We start from the raw sequence: 12,078 nt of genomic DNA, 5'->3' as shown, positions 1-12,078 counted from the left end.
AAGCAGCTTGTCCAGCATGTCAAGTAATTTTTAGCAGAGCTCTTCTTTCAAAGTCTGTGAAAAAGAAAACAGCTCTAGCAACAATGCAGTTATGCTGAGATCAGGCCTGTGGACATGTATGCTTTGGAGTATTTAGGTAAGTTAGATCTGAGTTTAGGCCAGCTATTAATCACGTAGGTCAGAGAATACATCTTACCCGAAGAGCCGCACCATAAAAGTACTAATGTCCAAGGGGCTAAGGTCTATTCTGAAAAATAATGCTGAAAAACATGTGTGCATGACGTTTTAGGGTGCTTACATGTCAGTGGATAAGATATCTTGCAGATAAGATTTGCACAGTAAACAATTGGATACAGTTTTAAAAGGTGAATATGGAACTTGGACACAAAGTTCCTGCCAGTTTGAGTGGACTTGTGGTTAAAGTCCAGAGTCACCTCTGAAAGATCATAGGAACATAAAAACAGAGCTGAAAAAGATGTTCAGAGGTCATCTAGTTAGTTGTTCTATCCCTGGGCAGGATCAGGTGGTTGGGTAGTCCTAAAAGGGGCTTGGCTACACAATTCTCAAAGCTTTTCAGTAATGTCAGAGCCACAGCCTTTATATTGTTTTAGCCTGAAAAGGCTTCTTCTATTGTCAAATTCCCTTACTGCAAGTTAAACCCAGTACTCCCTGTTTGCAATTTCCTTTTTTTTTTCCAGACTTAGCAATGACAGCTCTCAAATTTTTAAGATTTTATGATTAGCCTGGGTCAGAATTACACTGTATTAGATGCTGTTCAGATTGCAAACTGAAGTGAGATGTGTGAGCCAGAGCGACAACAGATTAGCAGGAAAGCACAAAGGAAGTGCGAATAAAGGAGACAGTGGTCACGGTAACAGGAGATACCAGGATACCATATTTGCTGTTGGATCTGCTGGCCACCTACACAGAGCAGCTTCAACATTTACTCAGGAGCAAGCAGCAGGTCACTGGTATTGTTATCAGCAATTTAAAAAAATGATAGGTGCAATGATTTAGCCTGTATTTTGGGGGAAGTTTGGGGAACATACACAGTCATACGATAACTCAGCAACGCATGCTCGGTCCCACTAGGTAGAGCTCCACCATGGAAGTACTCTTCCACCCGCCTCAGCACTGAGCTCCAGTCGCAGCAACTGACTTGCATTATTTACAGTGTCAAGATAAGCAATCATTGCCCTTTAGATCATCTTTAAGGATAAGCGGAAGTTGTGTTCTTTCTAACAAGGGGTCCTGCTGCTCCAGAGAGCTTCACTCTACTTCCCTCACGTAGCATATTGATTACATGCCAAAGCTGCTTCCTCACTGATATGAATGAGCTGAGAAATGACAGGACTGACAATGAGTGTTTCATGCAGACCTCATCAACCTGAAGTGCTACAGTCTTTTAGTGTGTTATGATCCATAACCCAATTATAGGCTATTTCATTTATCAAGGCTTATATATGTCCATATACTATCTTTGTGAATGCAAACACACTCAGTGAATGTGTTTCCTACTCGAAGTGTTGTCTCTTGTTGCTGTTTGCAAAGAAATTATGTCCCATCTAACATCTTTGAACTGGCTACTTTTCTGAGAAGAATGAGATGACCACCTTTCAATAGAATCATGGCAAGAATGAGATGTGATAGAAGAAGAAATGTCATTTAGATTTTAATCACTAAAGTAGGATGAAGAAACCTGGAGTCCATTCCTTGTTTTCCACACAGACTGCTTAATGTATTTCCATGATGGTAGTTTAGGATATATGTATTTTTAAAACATTACAGCAACGTAGAATTGTGTATTTAGGTCCTTAAGTCTTAAAGGCACGGAGAATTTAATACTTTTCTCTTTAGTCTCTGCCTTATTTCCTCACTTTATGAGTAAGGGTTATGAAGTTCCTAATATTAGACCATTTGATTAGAAATTTTGTTTAGTATTGGCTTCATATTACATGGAGTTATCTGTGAAGTGCATAGTGAGAGCTCCATGAGGCCAAAACCAAAATTCCCTTCTCATTTCTTGCATCCATGCCAGAGCTAAAACCCATTTTGTATGTTGGATGACCAATTTCATCTGGCATTAGCACAGAACTAAAGAATATCCCCACATCTGCATAGCAAATATATCCCTAGTAACTGTGGTTCAAATGGGTCCCCACAGAGACATCATGTTAGGTAAAAGGCCTATATCAAACCTTAGCACTGAATACTCCTCATGCCTCCTCACTTATGAGTTGTATTTCTGTTACACAGGCTGCTCCACCTTGTGGGGTTGCTGATGTTAATTTTCTAATAATCAATCTTCTTTTAAGCTTTCACTTTCTGGCTGCCTGTTTGGACTTCTTCCCCCTTTGCTTCTCTTTCCCATTTTACTAAGGAGAAAGTGAAGGAATAGAGACAAAACCCCTAGATACAGAACCAGCAGGGCTAGAGAATGATTAGTCTTTTGCCCAAGGACAAAAAATGCAATCCATARCTGTGAAGAGTTCAACAAACACTTAGAAACAGCTTATGAAAATGGCTTCTCTGAATCCTGCTTCCTTCCTTTCTTTGTCTGTCTCCACTGCTTAATCTATTTAAGATTTAAGCCCCATGATTTGGGCTTTTACTCCAAGTGATCCATGAGACGCCRAAGTTTTTCTGATTAGTAGCATTTTTTTTTTAATTCAGCTTTGTATTTTCACTTGCATTAAGAAAACTACAGTCAAAAGACTGTCAGAGAAGCAAATGAGATCTCATCCTTTAAATGTGTGCTAGGAGTAACCTCGAGCTAGGGACACCAGATAAGTCATCTCATCCCACGTTGTGTCCCACATTGGCACTCTGTGTCTGGAGAGTAACTCTGAGCTTCCACAGAGGATGGTAAGCTGATGCATGTTTGATTAACCTAGCTAAGAACTTGTCATCYATATTAATATCTGCTTCTGRCTGAGGTTATCRATCATCTGGCAGGAAGGTGASGTYRTATTGCCGTCACACTGGGAGAAGTCTCAGGATTGATGCAGATCTATTCAGAAGGTATTCACCTGGTTAATGGGGTGCATATTCAACTGTGTCCACCCTTCAATCATTTCTCTGACGTCTTGCAAGACTACAGGTTTCCCTCAGGAATCATCAAACCTTTTACGTCTCCATCCATGGGGCTGACAAGAGATCTGGTCAGATTCCTCCACCCTGCCACAGAAGGGGAGGGGTCCTTCACTCTGAAGATTTAAAAGGGACCCCCAAATTGCTAGGAGATCTTGTAACTCTCTCCCAAGAAGACTGCAGATTTACAGCTGAACTAAGTATGAAGGTGAGTGAGACTCTTCAGATGTATGGGAAACATTTTAGGTTGCAATTCATACCTTTTCACTTGAGTATAAGATTTTAGGACCTTTAGAGGGATTTATTATTTTTAACTTAAAAAAAAACCCCAAAATTAGCAATTAAAAGCAATTAATAGCATGCTGTTTTCAAAAACAGGATGGAATAACCCATTGTGAATCATAGTGGCTATATGCTTTGTTGYCTATCASAGTTATTAATGCAARAATAGCAGGAYGRTGTRTGAACGAGGAGAGGGKCAATTTGTCCACAGAGGATTCATGCCCAAAGCATTTGTTTGTGTGTGCTGCTTCAGTGAACAAGCTCCAAGAATCTAGCAGTCATCTACTGTGACACGTGTTTAATCATGATTGATGCAGATAGGATGCTAAATTTAAAAACTTTCTCTTCCTGAAGGAATAGTGACCTGCTTTTATGGGTTATTTGCTTGAAATGGCAAGTCTCTTGCATTGACTTATTGTTTCATCTCTATCATTCATTGTTTGATAAAATCAACATACATGTTATGTCCTTTCCTCCCCTAAGTTTGTGTATCGTGCTTATTTCTGCAGGATCTAGTGTCGATGTAAAAAGCACAAGAAGCACTTGTCTCAGTGACAGCTCTCACCTGTATGGATCCCTTAAAATAATATGAATAAAGTGAATAAATTAGGTCTGATTTAACATTCAACCTGCCATCGAACTAAAGCTGAAGTAGCCACTGAACTAGAAGAATTTTGGCAGTAAGATAGGGAGAACACAGGAGCTGGAAATACCTTCACATTTAGGTTTGAATTTGAGAGGATCTACAGAACTGAAATGTTTTTCCTGTAGCTTGTGATTCTCTGTCCTCTGCAGGGGCTGCGTAACCTGACAGCATCTGTGATGGCCCTGCTCCTTGCAGCATCCTTCATCTCTTCCTCCTGGAGTGCTCCTCAGGTAAACAGCTCACTCAGACCCAATGTGCAGCAGTCACAAATCTCACAGGTTGGTTGGTTAAGTATTTTTACCTGTTAATAATGGCATGGTTAACATGCGGTTTTTTGTTTTTTTTTTTTTTTTTTTTTTTTTTTTGGCACAAAGGGTCATTTCCAAAGGAGAAACTGGACACCTCAAGCTATGCTCTATTTAAAGGGTGCACGTAAGTCTCAATCTTTATCAGTTTTGAGGAGTTAATGTTCCCTAGAGGACATAATGTTCCGCTAGATAATTCTTGATCCTAATTCCTGAAAGAAGAAAAGCGAAACAAAACATACTTAAAATGTACAGATTCGGAGTCTAAAGTAAAACCTATTGGAAAAGCAGTTTCTTCATCTGAAATGATTTTAAAAACGTTTTAAGGTACACTAGATACATTTAGCATTTATTATTCTCATCTAATGTTTTTTAAAGCACCATCTTAAGCAGAACATATTGCCTATCACAACCATTATAGAAGATATTCAGACCATAAGCAACCACTTCTAGAAAGTGCTTGGATTCTGTTGCTAGTTCAGAGTTAACAGAGCATTAATTAAAAAAACTAAAAAGTACATCTGAAGAAGGGATTTGTTCTCTGAAGCAAAAATACAAAATTTAACAAAAATATTTTCTATATTTTAATTCCATTGTAAATTATTATTTCAAAATTAAAAACTATCAGATGGAGTTATATATTAAGACTGCAAAAAGCTTAAAGAATACTTTCCTTCAATTAAAAAGAAAGAGAAAAATCTTGAAAGAAAGTTCACAAATCTGAGAAAAAAAGAGGGGACAATAAAAACAACGATGACAACAACAACATGAAATAGATGCAGGGTCAAAACAATGCTAAGGGTAACTGGAAGAAATTCTAGTTAATAATAAAATTATTATTAACTAATAAAATTATTTCTGTTCTTAATATCACAGAATTTGACACTTTTTTATTGTCTGATTCTTTCAACTGAATTAAGACTAGTTATTTCTTTTATACTCACTTGTGTATCAAACATTGATGCACAGGATGTATTTTTTAATGCAGTTTTTTTTACATTTTTAAATGGACATATTGCTTTGAAGGTTATTAGTTTATAGACCAGGGAAAAAAAAAAAAAAAAAGAAAAAAGGAGGGACTTGACCGCCGTACAGCAGTCAAAGAAAGAGGTAGCAAAAGACAGTAAATTTCACTGGATCTACAGTTCATATAGCAGGTTAATGCAAGAATGAAAAATGCTGAAACCTCACTTCTATGCAATATGTTTGCTTTGCTGTGTTTGAGTTCAGAATGGGCTGTTGCTGATTTTGAAAGTCCTTGGGAAGGATAGAGATATGCATCACATTTTATGTTTGCATAAAAATCACTGTAGTTTTGCTTTTTGAAAATGCTGATCATAGGAATTACAACAGATTTGGAGGTTGTTTTTTATTATTTTTCCACTGTTTTTGTAGAGGGACGTCGATTCATCTCAGAGGAGAGCCAGCAAAAAGATCTGTATGACAGAGTGCAGCTTGGTAAGTGAACATGCACAGGTGTAATGTATCTTTCCTTCGATAAGGAGAGAAATCTGTGAATTCTGTATTTATATTCAAGGAAGCAATTAAACTCCCCATGGTTATTCTTTCATTCCAAAAAGCACATTATAAGAATATGTGTCTGATTTTAGTTTCTTGTTTATCAATGTGACTTCACTGATGTAAGAGGTGGTGTTGCACACTGACCTGGCTGTTAAGTGAGATTGTCAACAATGACGTTGAATCTCTCTTTCTTCTGGAAAAAAATAAAATCAAATTATTAATTTTCGATAAGTGACAAATGTAGACTATGTTAGTCAGTTAGTTAGTTAGGTAAAGTGTCTGTTGGAAACACAGTCTTGCAGCAAAATAAGAAACACATGAAAGAGTAAAATGTTCTTTCTGCTTTGTAAAGTTGAAAATGCATTAGGCATTTATTGGGCTTGTTCTCAGCATGATTGTTACAATGTGAAGCAGACTTTTTTTCACCTTTTTTGGCTCTCTAGATGTAAAGACAAAGTAAAAAAAAAAAAAAAAGCAAGGAGCAAAATATGAAGAAATGCCATCAAGCACTAACAGACTGTGTATCTCTATTTTTTTTCTGTATCCCTGATTTTATGCTTCTAGAAACACGCAGCCAAAGCTCAAATCCTTTATCTCTACCTGAAGCTGCAGCCCTATTTCTTAGTTCCTTGCAGAAAGCACAAGAAGAAGGTAAATGTGTATTTTGCTTTCAAAAAAGCTTTCAAAACGGATTTATCGCTATTTCATTTGCTAACATTTTAATCTCCTATATCTTTCTACGATTTACATCTTCAGTTACAGGACTGCGTTTTGCTTAAGCTCTACTCTTTTTGGGAATGCAGTTGGGAACAGGGAAGTTGTGAAGGAGAGGGAACACCATGTGTGCTGTGGAGAGTCTGTTCTATGACTGCTGGATGCTGGGGCAGATGCGGTAGCTCATGCAAGGACAGGAATGTATCTAAGTTGTGGTGCTCGTCTCCGATCAAGGACAGGGAGCAGACATTTTAAAGATAAAACAGATTTAAAAAAATAAAGATAACAATGCGTTAAGGAGAAAATCCTCTAAAGTTCTCTGAATATGAGAGAGCTAAGCAAAACTGGGAGCTTGTTTGAAGAATACTCCATGGAATAACATGCCTATATTGCAGTGGGACATAGCAGACGAGTCAAATATAGATAAGCCATTCATGTTCAGAAGATCACTTTCAGGTGATTTTAGAATATTCTTGATTAAGGCAAATGTCCATCTAAAACCCGAACATGTTATTTTCTTCTCATGAAAATTCTGTGCCTTGTACTGAAATATGTCTCTGCCTCTCAGCAAGTGCAAAACTTCTCGAATTGCACTGGAAATGAGAGAAGTTGTGATCATTTCTACAGATGCCTGTGCCTCCTACCTAAATAGTCACATTACACTATACCTTTATTTACAGCTTATTTTTCCCCATTGTATCTTGTCTTGCAGTTGACGAAGAAACCAGTGATCACCCTGGATACTTGACAGACAATCTATCAAATTGGTGAAATATTCCGAATTTCTTTAGCGTTCATATGCTGAAATCATGATTTGAGTGAAAAGAATATTTAATTCCTTCCATCTCCACCTAAGTTCGAAAAGAATGATGTACATGTTCATTCCATTATTTTGAAAGCAAAGTCATTAAAAGTTACCCATTCTGATAAGAAATCACTTGTAAAGTTCCAGTCTTGTTTAGACCATTCTGCATGTACCACCCAAAGTTTAAAATCTGCTGTACTGTCTTAGCTGAAAGAGTAAAATTGTCTTTCTAGACAATTATTTCATTAAAAGCATTTTTCAAAAGCCACTGGAAAGCCTTTTACCACTTTTCACCTAGCTTTATTTTTAAAATTTTTATTTCTGATATAGGTAGACTCTTTCATCACTTCATTGTTGACCCTGCGTGTTATCGATAGTCCAAATAAGTCACTGAGATACTGTTGGCAGCAAAGCAGGCAATTTCTTCTTGGACAACACATCAGCACAGAGTATAGGCCACAGTGCTTACTGAGAGCTCAGTGCTACCTCAGAGTTACATACATTTTCAAACCTACCCTCTGAACAATCCTATTGAACTCCCTCTGCATAAAGACAGTGTGTGGATAGCTCTGACCAGGATGAGGGCTTCATTCATGCTTGTGTCAAACAGCAGCTGCTATTATCGGGAGGTAAAATACCGCTGAAGATAGTGGGGAGGCACTGGTTAGGAACCTAGTGTCAAGCATGCCAACAGGCACGTCAAGTATTCATGGGATCATTGTTGCAATTTTTGAGGGCATGTTTTTTGGGCTGAAAATTGGAAGCATACATAAAATGGTTAATTATCGTTTTATACTGATAAGGATAAATATAACATTATGCAGTTTGGTAGCATTACTGCAAAGCCCTCTGTAGTTCTCATGTGATTGAAAAGTTGCTACATGACTCTTGTGTCCAAGCAATTATGTTTTATTTATTAACCTTTAGCCCTAATTGTGCTTTTCATCTTCCAATGCTACTTTTCTCTGATCTTTCTCATGACACTTAATTAATTATGCTAACTCCACACAAAGAAATATAGCTGACGTAACAAAGGAATTAAATCCTACCATGAGATCAAAAGGAATGTTCAGTTATTGTGTATAATTTTTAACACTTCATGGAAGAACTTAACTGGAGAAATAGCAATGCCCTCGTTTGTTTTTGTTTTGTTTTGTTTTTGTTTGTAAGTGCTAGTATATTCATCAACTGCAGTAGTTACTTATAGTAGGTTACTTACGGCATTCACTACGGACTTCATCTAAAAATCAATGGTATCCACTGGAATCTTTTCATTAATTTAATTATTCTTTGTTTCGAGCCTACTCTGAATGCCTCAAGTGCATCCTACTTGTTTTACAGCATATTTTTTCAGCATAACCTAAAATAAAAAGTCCCAAGACAAGAGGCTTATACATCTTTCGGTATATCAGTACCATGAAACTCATGTGCCTCTAAATATAAAAACTATATAATATAGATATAAAAAGTGTATTCCCCACTGACTGATATCTCCATGTATTCCTGTAAATCTAAGCACACTCATTTAAAGAATTCTTTACAAATGCTATGAAGCAGAACAAAAGTTCTGCCTTAGAAATGAGATGCTGTGCAACCTGGATATTTTCAATATGGCAATTGCCTATATAACAGATAGCTGCTACCAGGCTTGTCACATGTCAGTTAGAAATTTGTGGCATTCGAGGGAGACAATCTGTTGTTCTGAATGATCTAAAAGCCATTTCCCCTAAAACTACAGGCTCAAAAGTTAGTAATGTTTTGCCATAGCTATATTGCCTTGGTACTGACAGCTAGTCCCAACAGTCAAGATGGAACTAAAATAAGCTTAGAGACATGGTCACTTTGGTCCCTGCAGGTCCATTTTGGAGAAAAACGGGCACAGCATTCACGGTAGTCATGTCTGGAAAGCTATGAACTTTCTGTCATGCAATGAGTGCTAACAGCACCCTCATTTGTGTTAAAACCCATGCAGCTGAATTTCTGTGGGATGTCACAGGAGATTCCCTTCTTCCCAGGGAATCCAAACTCCATAGGCATGTCTAAAAGAATCTGCAACCTGGACCATGCATTTGGTCTCTTGTCCAGCAGGAACAAGGGAAGTTGTCTTAATGCCCTAGTGAAACTCTTCCATACTGCATATTGTCTGTTTTGCCTCAGTCATTTAGAGTGACTTAAAGTACCTACATAGGAATCGTGTCTTCAAGCACTGAAATGATGATAAAGAGATGTCCATGACCATGTGGCTACCATGTTAGTTGTAGGCAACAAAGGAAGGAAAGTGCTGAATCATTTTCAGAGGATAATTGGTGCAATTTTGATGATAGGGATTTTAGTTTAATGGTGCAGGAAGTCCAAACAATAACACCGATTTTCTTGATATTAGTATTAAAAAAATAAATAAATAAAGGTTAGCTTTAAAGCAATAAGAGTTGGGGGAAAAATAACATTTTGAAATGTAAATTCATGTTTTGATGCTAAAGTGAATTTTCTTTCAAAAAAGGTATGTTATTCAGTTAGAAATACAAAGATAAAAATTGAAACAAAATATTGCTTAACTATCAAAAAAAATTTCACCTACCATATCTATGTTTGTCCTTCCAAATTTTTGACCTTTTTTTCTTTTTTTTTCAAGATCTTGACTTTTCATTATGATTTACAACTGGTCTTTTTTTTTTTTTAATATCTGTCCAATATTCACATGTCTTTTTGCTGTTTCACGTGCCTTTCAAATTTTCTTTTGTTGAATCTCTCAACCATTACATTCTTCGACTGTGCAAAGGAACTTTAATTGAGATAAAATCATTCCAGGGAAGAATCTATACTTCCAAATTGACAAAATGCAGTTATTCTCCACTCTGAAAACTGCGAAAGGAAAAATATTTGCAATATCTTTGTTTTCAGAATTTTCACAGCAGAAATAACTACCCACTAGTTGATTTTAGTTACTTTAAAACAATGTAACAATGGCAGTTCTTTGCAAATCCTAATTCAGCTCATTTTCTATAAAAATCTGGGCCTGTCCTCTGAAAATACTCATTTTTTTTAGATATCCAGAGTGTCTTAAGAATGAAATGGCAATTTAAAAATTGATTTCAGGTGACCAAAAATACAGATAGGCACTATCACATTTTTCACTATCACTTTTACTAGACATCACTATGATGTCTAGTAAAATCCATCTCATCTAGTATCAGTTAAGCACTTAAAAGCAGAAGACTAATCAAAGCTGGCCATTCCCTTAGAACTGACAGCAAAGGTGAACACTTGCAAAGCTCAGAAGAGCTCAGCTCCCCAAGAACAGGTTAAATCAACTCCTGGAAACCTTGAAAATCACGAGAAATCCTTGATACACAAACTCCTAAAAATACAAGATGGATCTCCTTCCTAGTCTTTGTATTAAGATCTACTTACAAAGATCTTGTTCAGGCACTCTCTGCGTCTCTAAGAATTTAAGTATCTTTAGAAGTATCTGTAAGGCAATCTAGATGCCTAGTTCTTATTATGAGGTTTAGTTATTCCCTAAGCACTTGAAGAGTATTAAGAGATAAGGTCTCTTCTGAAGAAGTGAAATGGATCAAGGACAAACAGGACAACTGGCAGAAATAAGGTTACTTGCTTCTGATTGTTCCCACATTAATCTATGGCATGTAGGTTTGGAGGGCATTCTTGACCCAAGTAACATTAATATGTGACTCCCCAAATCAGTTTGTTCATAAACTTTCTCTAAGTCAGAAGAAAAACACTGAGACGTACCAGAGGAATCAGAAAATAAACGGTCTGCTGTTTATTGTGGGTGTAAAGGACTTCAGAAAGATGACTTGATCTGCTTCTAAAAACTAAAACGCCCACTGCATAAGATTGTATTTTGCCACAGGAAGTATGTTTTACAACTGCATCAAGACACTTCTGTGTGCTGTAAAAAAAAAAAGATTTTAAATGATGCAAGTTTACTATAAGATAAACAGCATGAGGAAGAAAGACCATTTTCTTTTCAATTTGTCTTTTTCAACCCTGCCAAGGTTTCCCCAGTGTAACACTTTTTTGTCTCTAAATATTCTGTGCTCTGGCTTAAAGTTCATATTAGCTTGGGGAGGGAAAAGGGGAGACATGAAAGAAGCAGGGGTTTATCTGGCACAACCATAACGGAGCTATCAGCATGGACTATGATTAGTATAGACAATTATGAAGAAAAAAAGTAGTATCTGCAGTGCATAGAGTCTCATGAGGGGACTTTCACATTCTTTAAGTTTATTAAGCTTGGGAAAGCTGTTCTATCTCCAAGAGGGACAGAAGAATTTTCATTTAAACTACTTGTAGGGTAAAATAACATTAGGTTAAACAACAGTGTAGCTCAAGTAATATTTAAGATTCCCCTAATTATACCACTTTGTCCTTTAATGCAAAGCTTGCCAAGTCTACAGGAGAAATTGTTGAGTGGATGGAGACCCTGCCAGGGTGAGAGCAATGAATTCAGTTCCTATATTCTCCATGCTGCTTTTTCTTTCCTTGTGGCAATACTCCAAGGGAAAAGGGAGACTTGATGTTTTGCCGATCCCTTTCAGCTTCCTCATCCTCATCGTATCTTTCATCCTCATCTTCATCTTCTGCTTCGCTATGTTGAGGGCTGGAATGCTGAGAGACAGAGGGTGATGGTGGCACTGATGAAGGCCTGGGGTACCTGAAACCTTCCGTCTGACAGAGAGAGAAGCAAGTTA

General features: G+C 37.1%; 2 protein-coding genes across 3 annotated transcripts in view; one reads left to right on the top strand and one right to left on the bottom strand.

Moving 5' to 3' along the window:
• The first annotated feature begins 3,149 nt into the window (after positions 1 to 3,149).
• Positions 3,150 to 7,541, top strand: SPX (spexin hormone). Its single transcript, XM_026035804.1, has 6 exons — positions 3,150 to 3,298; positions 4,168 to 4,248; positions 4,393 to 4,450; positions 5,719 to 5,781; positions 6,409 to 6,495; positions 7,271 to 7,541. Exons 1-6 carry the CDS (start codon positions 3,293 to 3,295, stop codon positions 7,327 to 7,329), a joined length of 354 nt encoding a protein of 117 aa, XP_025891589.1. The 5' UTR covers positions 3,150 to 3,292; the 3' UTR covers positions 7,330 to 7,541.
• A 3,583-nt stretch (positions 7,542 to 11,124) lies between these two features.
• GYS2 (glycogen synthase 2) overlaps positions 11,125 to 12,078 on the bottom strand; it is a 41,754-nt gene continuing 40,800 nt past the window's right edge. Inside the window, exon 16 of one of the 2 annotated variants that reach the window (XM_026035802.1) lies at positions 11,125 to 12,055. In XM_026035802.1, coding sequence (XP_025891587.1) covers positions 11,834 to 12,055 — 222 coding nt within the window. In that variant the 3' untranslated portion in view covers positions 11,125 to 11,833. The remainder of the gene's footprint in view (positions 12,056 to 12,078) is intronic. The other variant, XM_026035803.1, reaches the window with a different exon arrangement.

This window comes from Nothoprocta perdicaria, unplaced genomic scaffold (assembly GCF_003342845.1).
Source record: "Nothoprocta perdicaria isolate Ctin4 unplaced genomic scaffold, notPer1 scaffold_167, whole genome shotgun sequence".
Classification (NCBI taxonomy): Eukaryota; Metazoa; Chordata; class Aves; order Tinamiformes; family Tinamidae; genus Nothoprocta; species Nothoprocta perdicaria.
This window is presented reverse-complemented; position numbering and strand designations above follow the sequence as displayed.

Bases quoted from the DNA above. Each gene is read 5' to 3' on its own strand.
- SPX (XM_026035804.1), top strand. The intron at 4,249-4,392 runs GTAAACAGCTCA...TTTGGCACAAAG, and splicing joins CCTCCTGGAGTGCTCCTCAG to GGTCATTTCCAAAGGAGAAA. The intron at 5,782-6,408 runs GTAAGTGAACAT...TTATGCTTCTAG, and splicing joins GTATGACAGAGTGCAGCTTG to AAACACGCAGCCAAAGCTCA.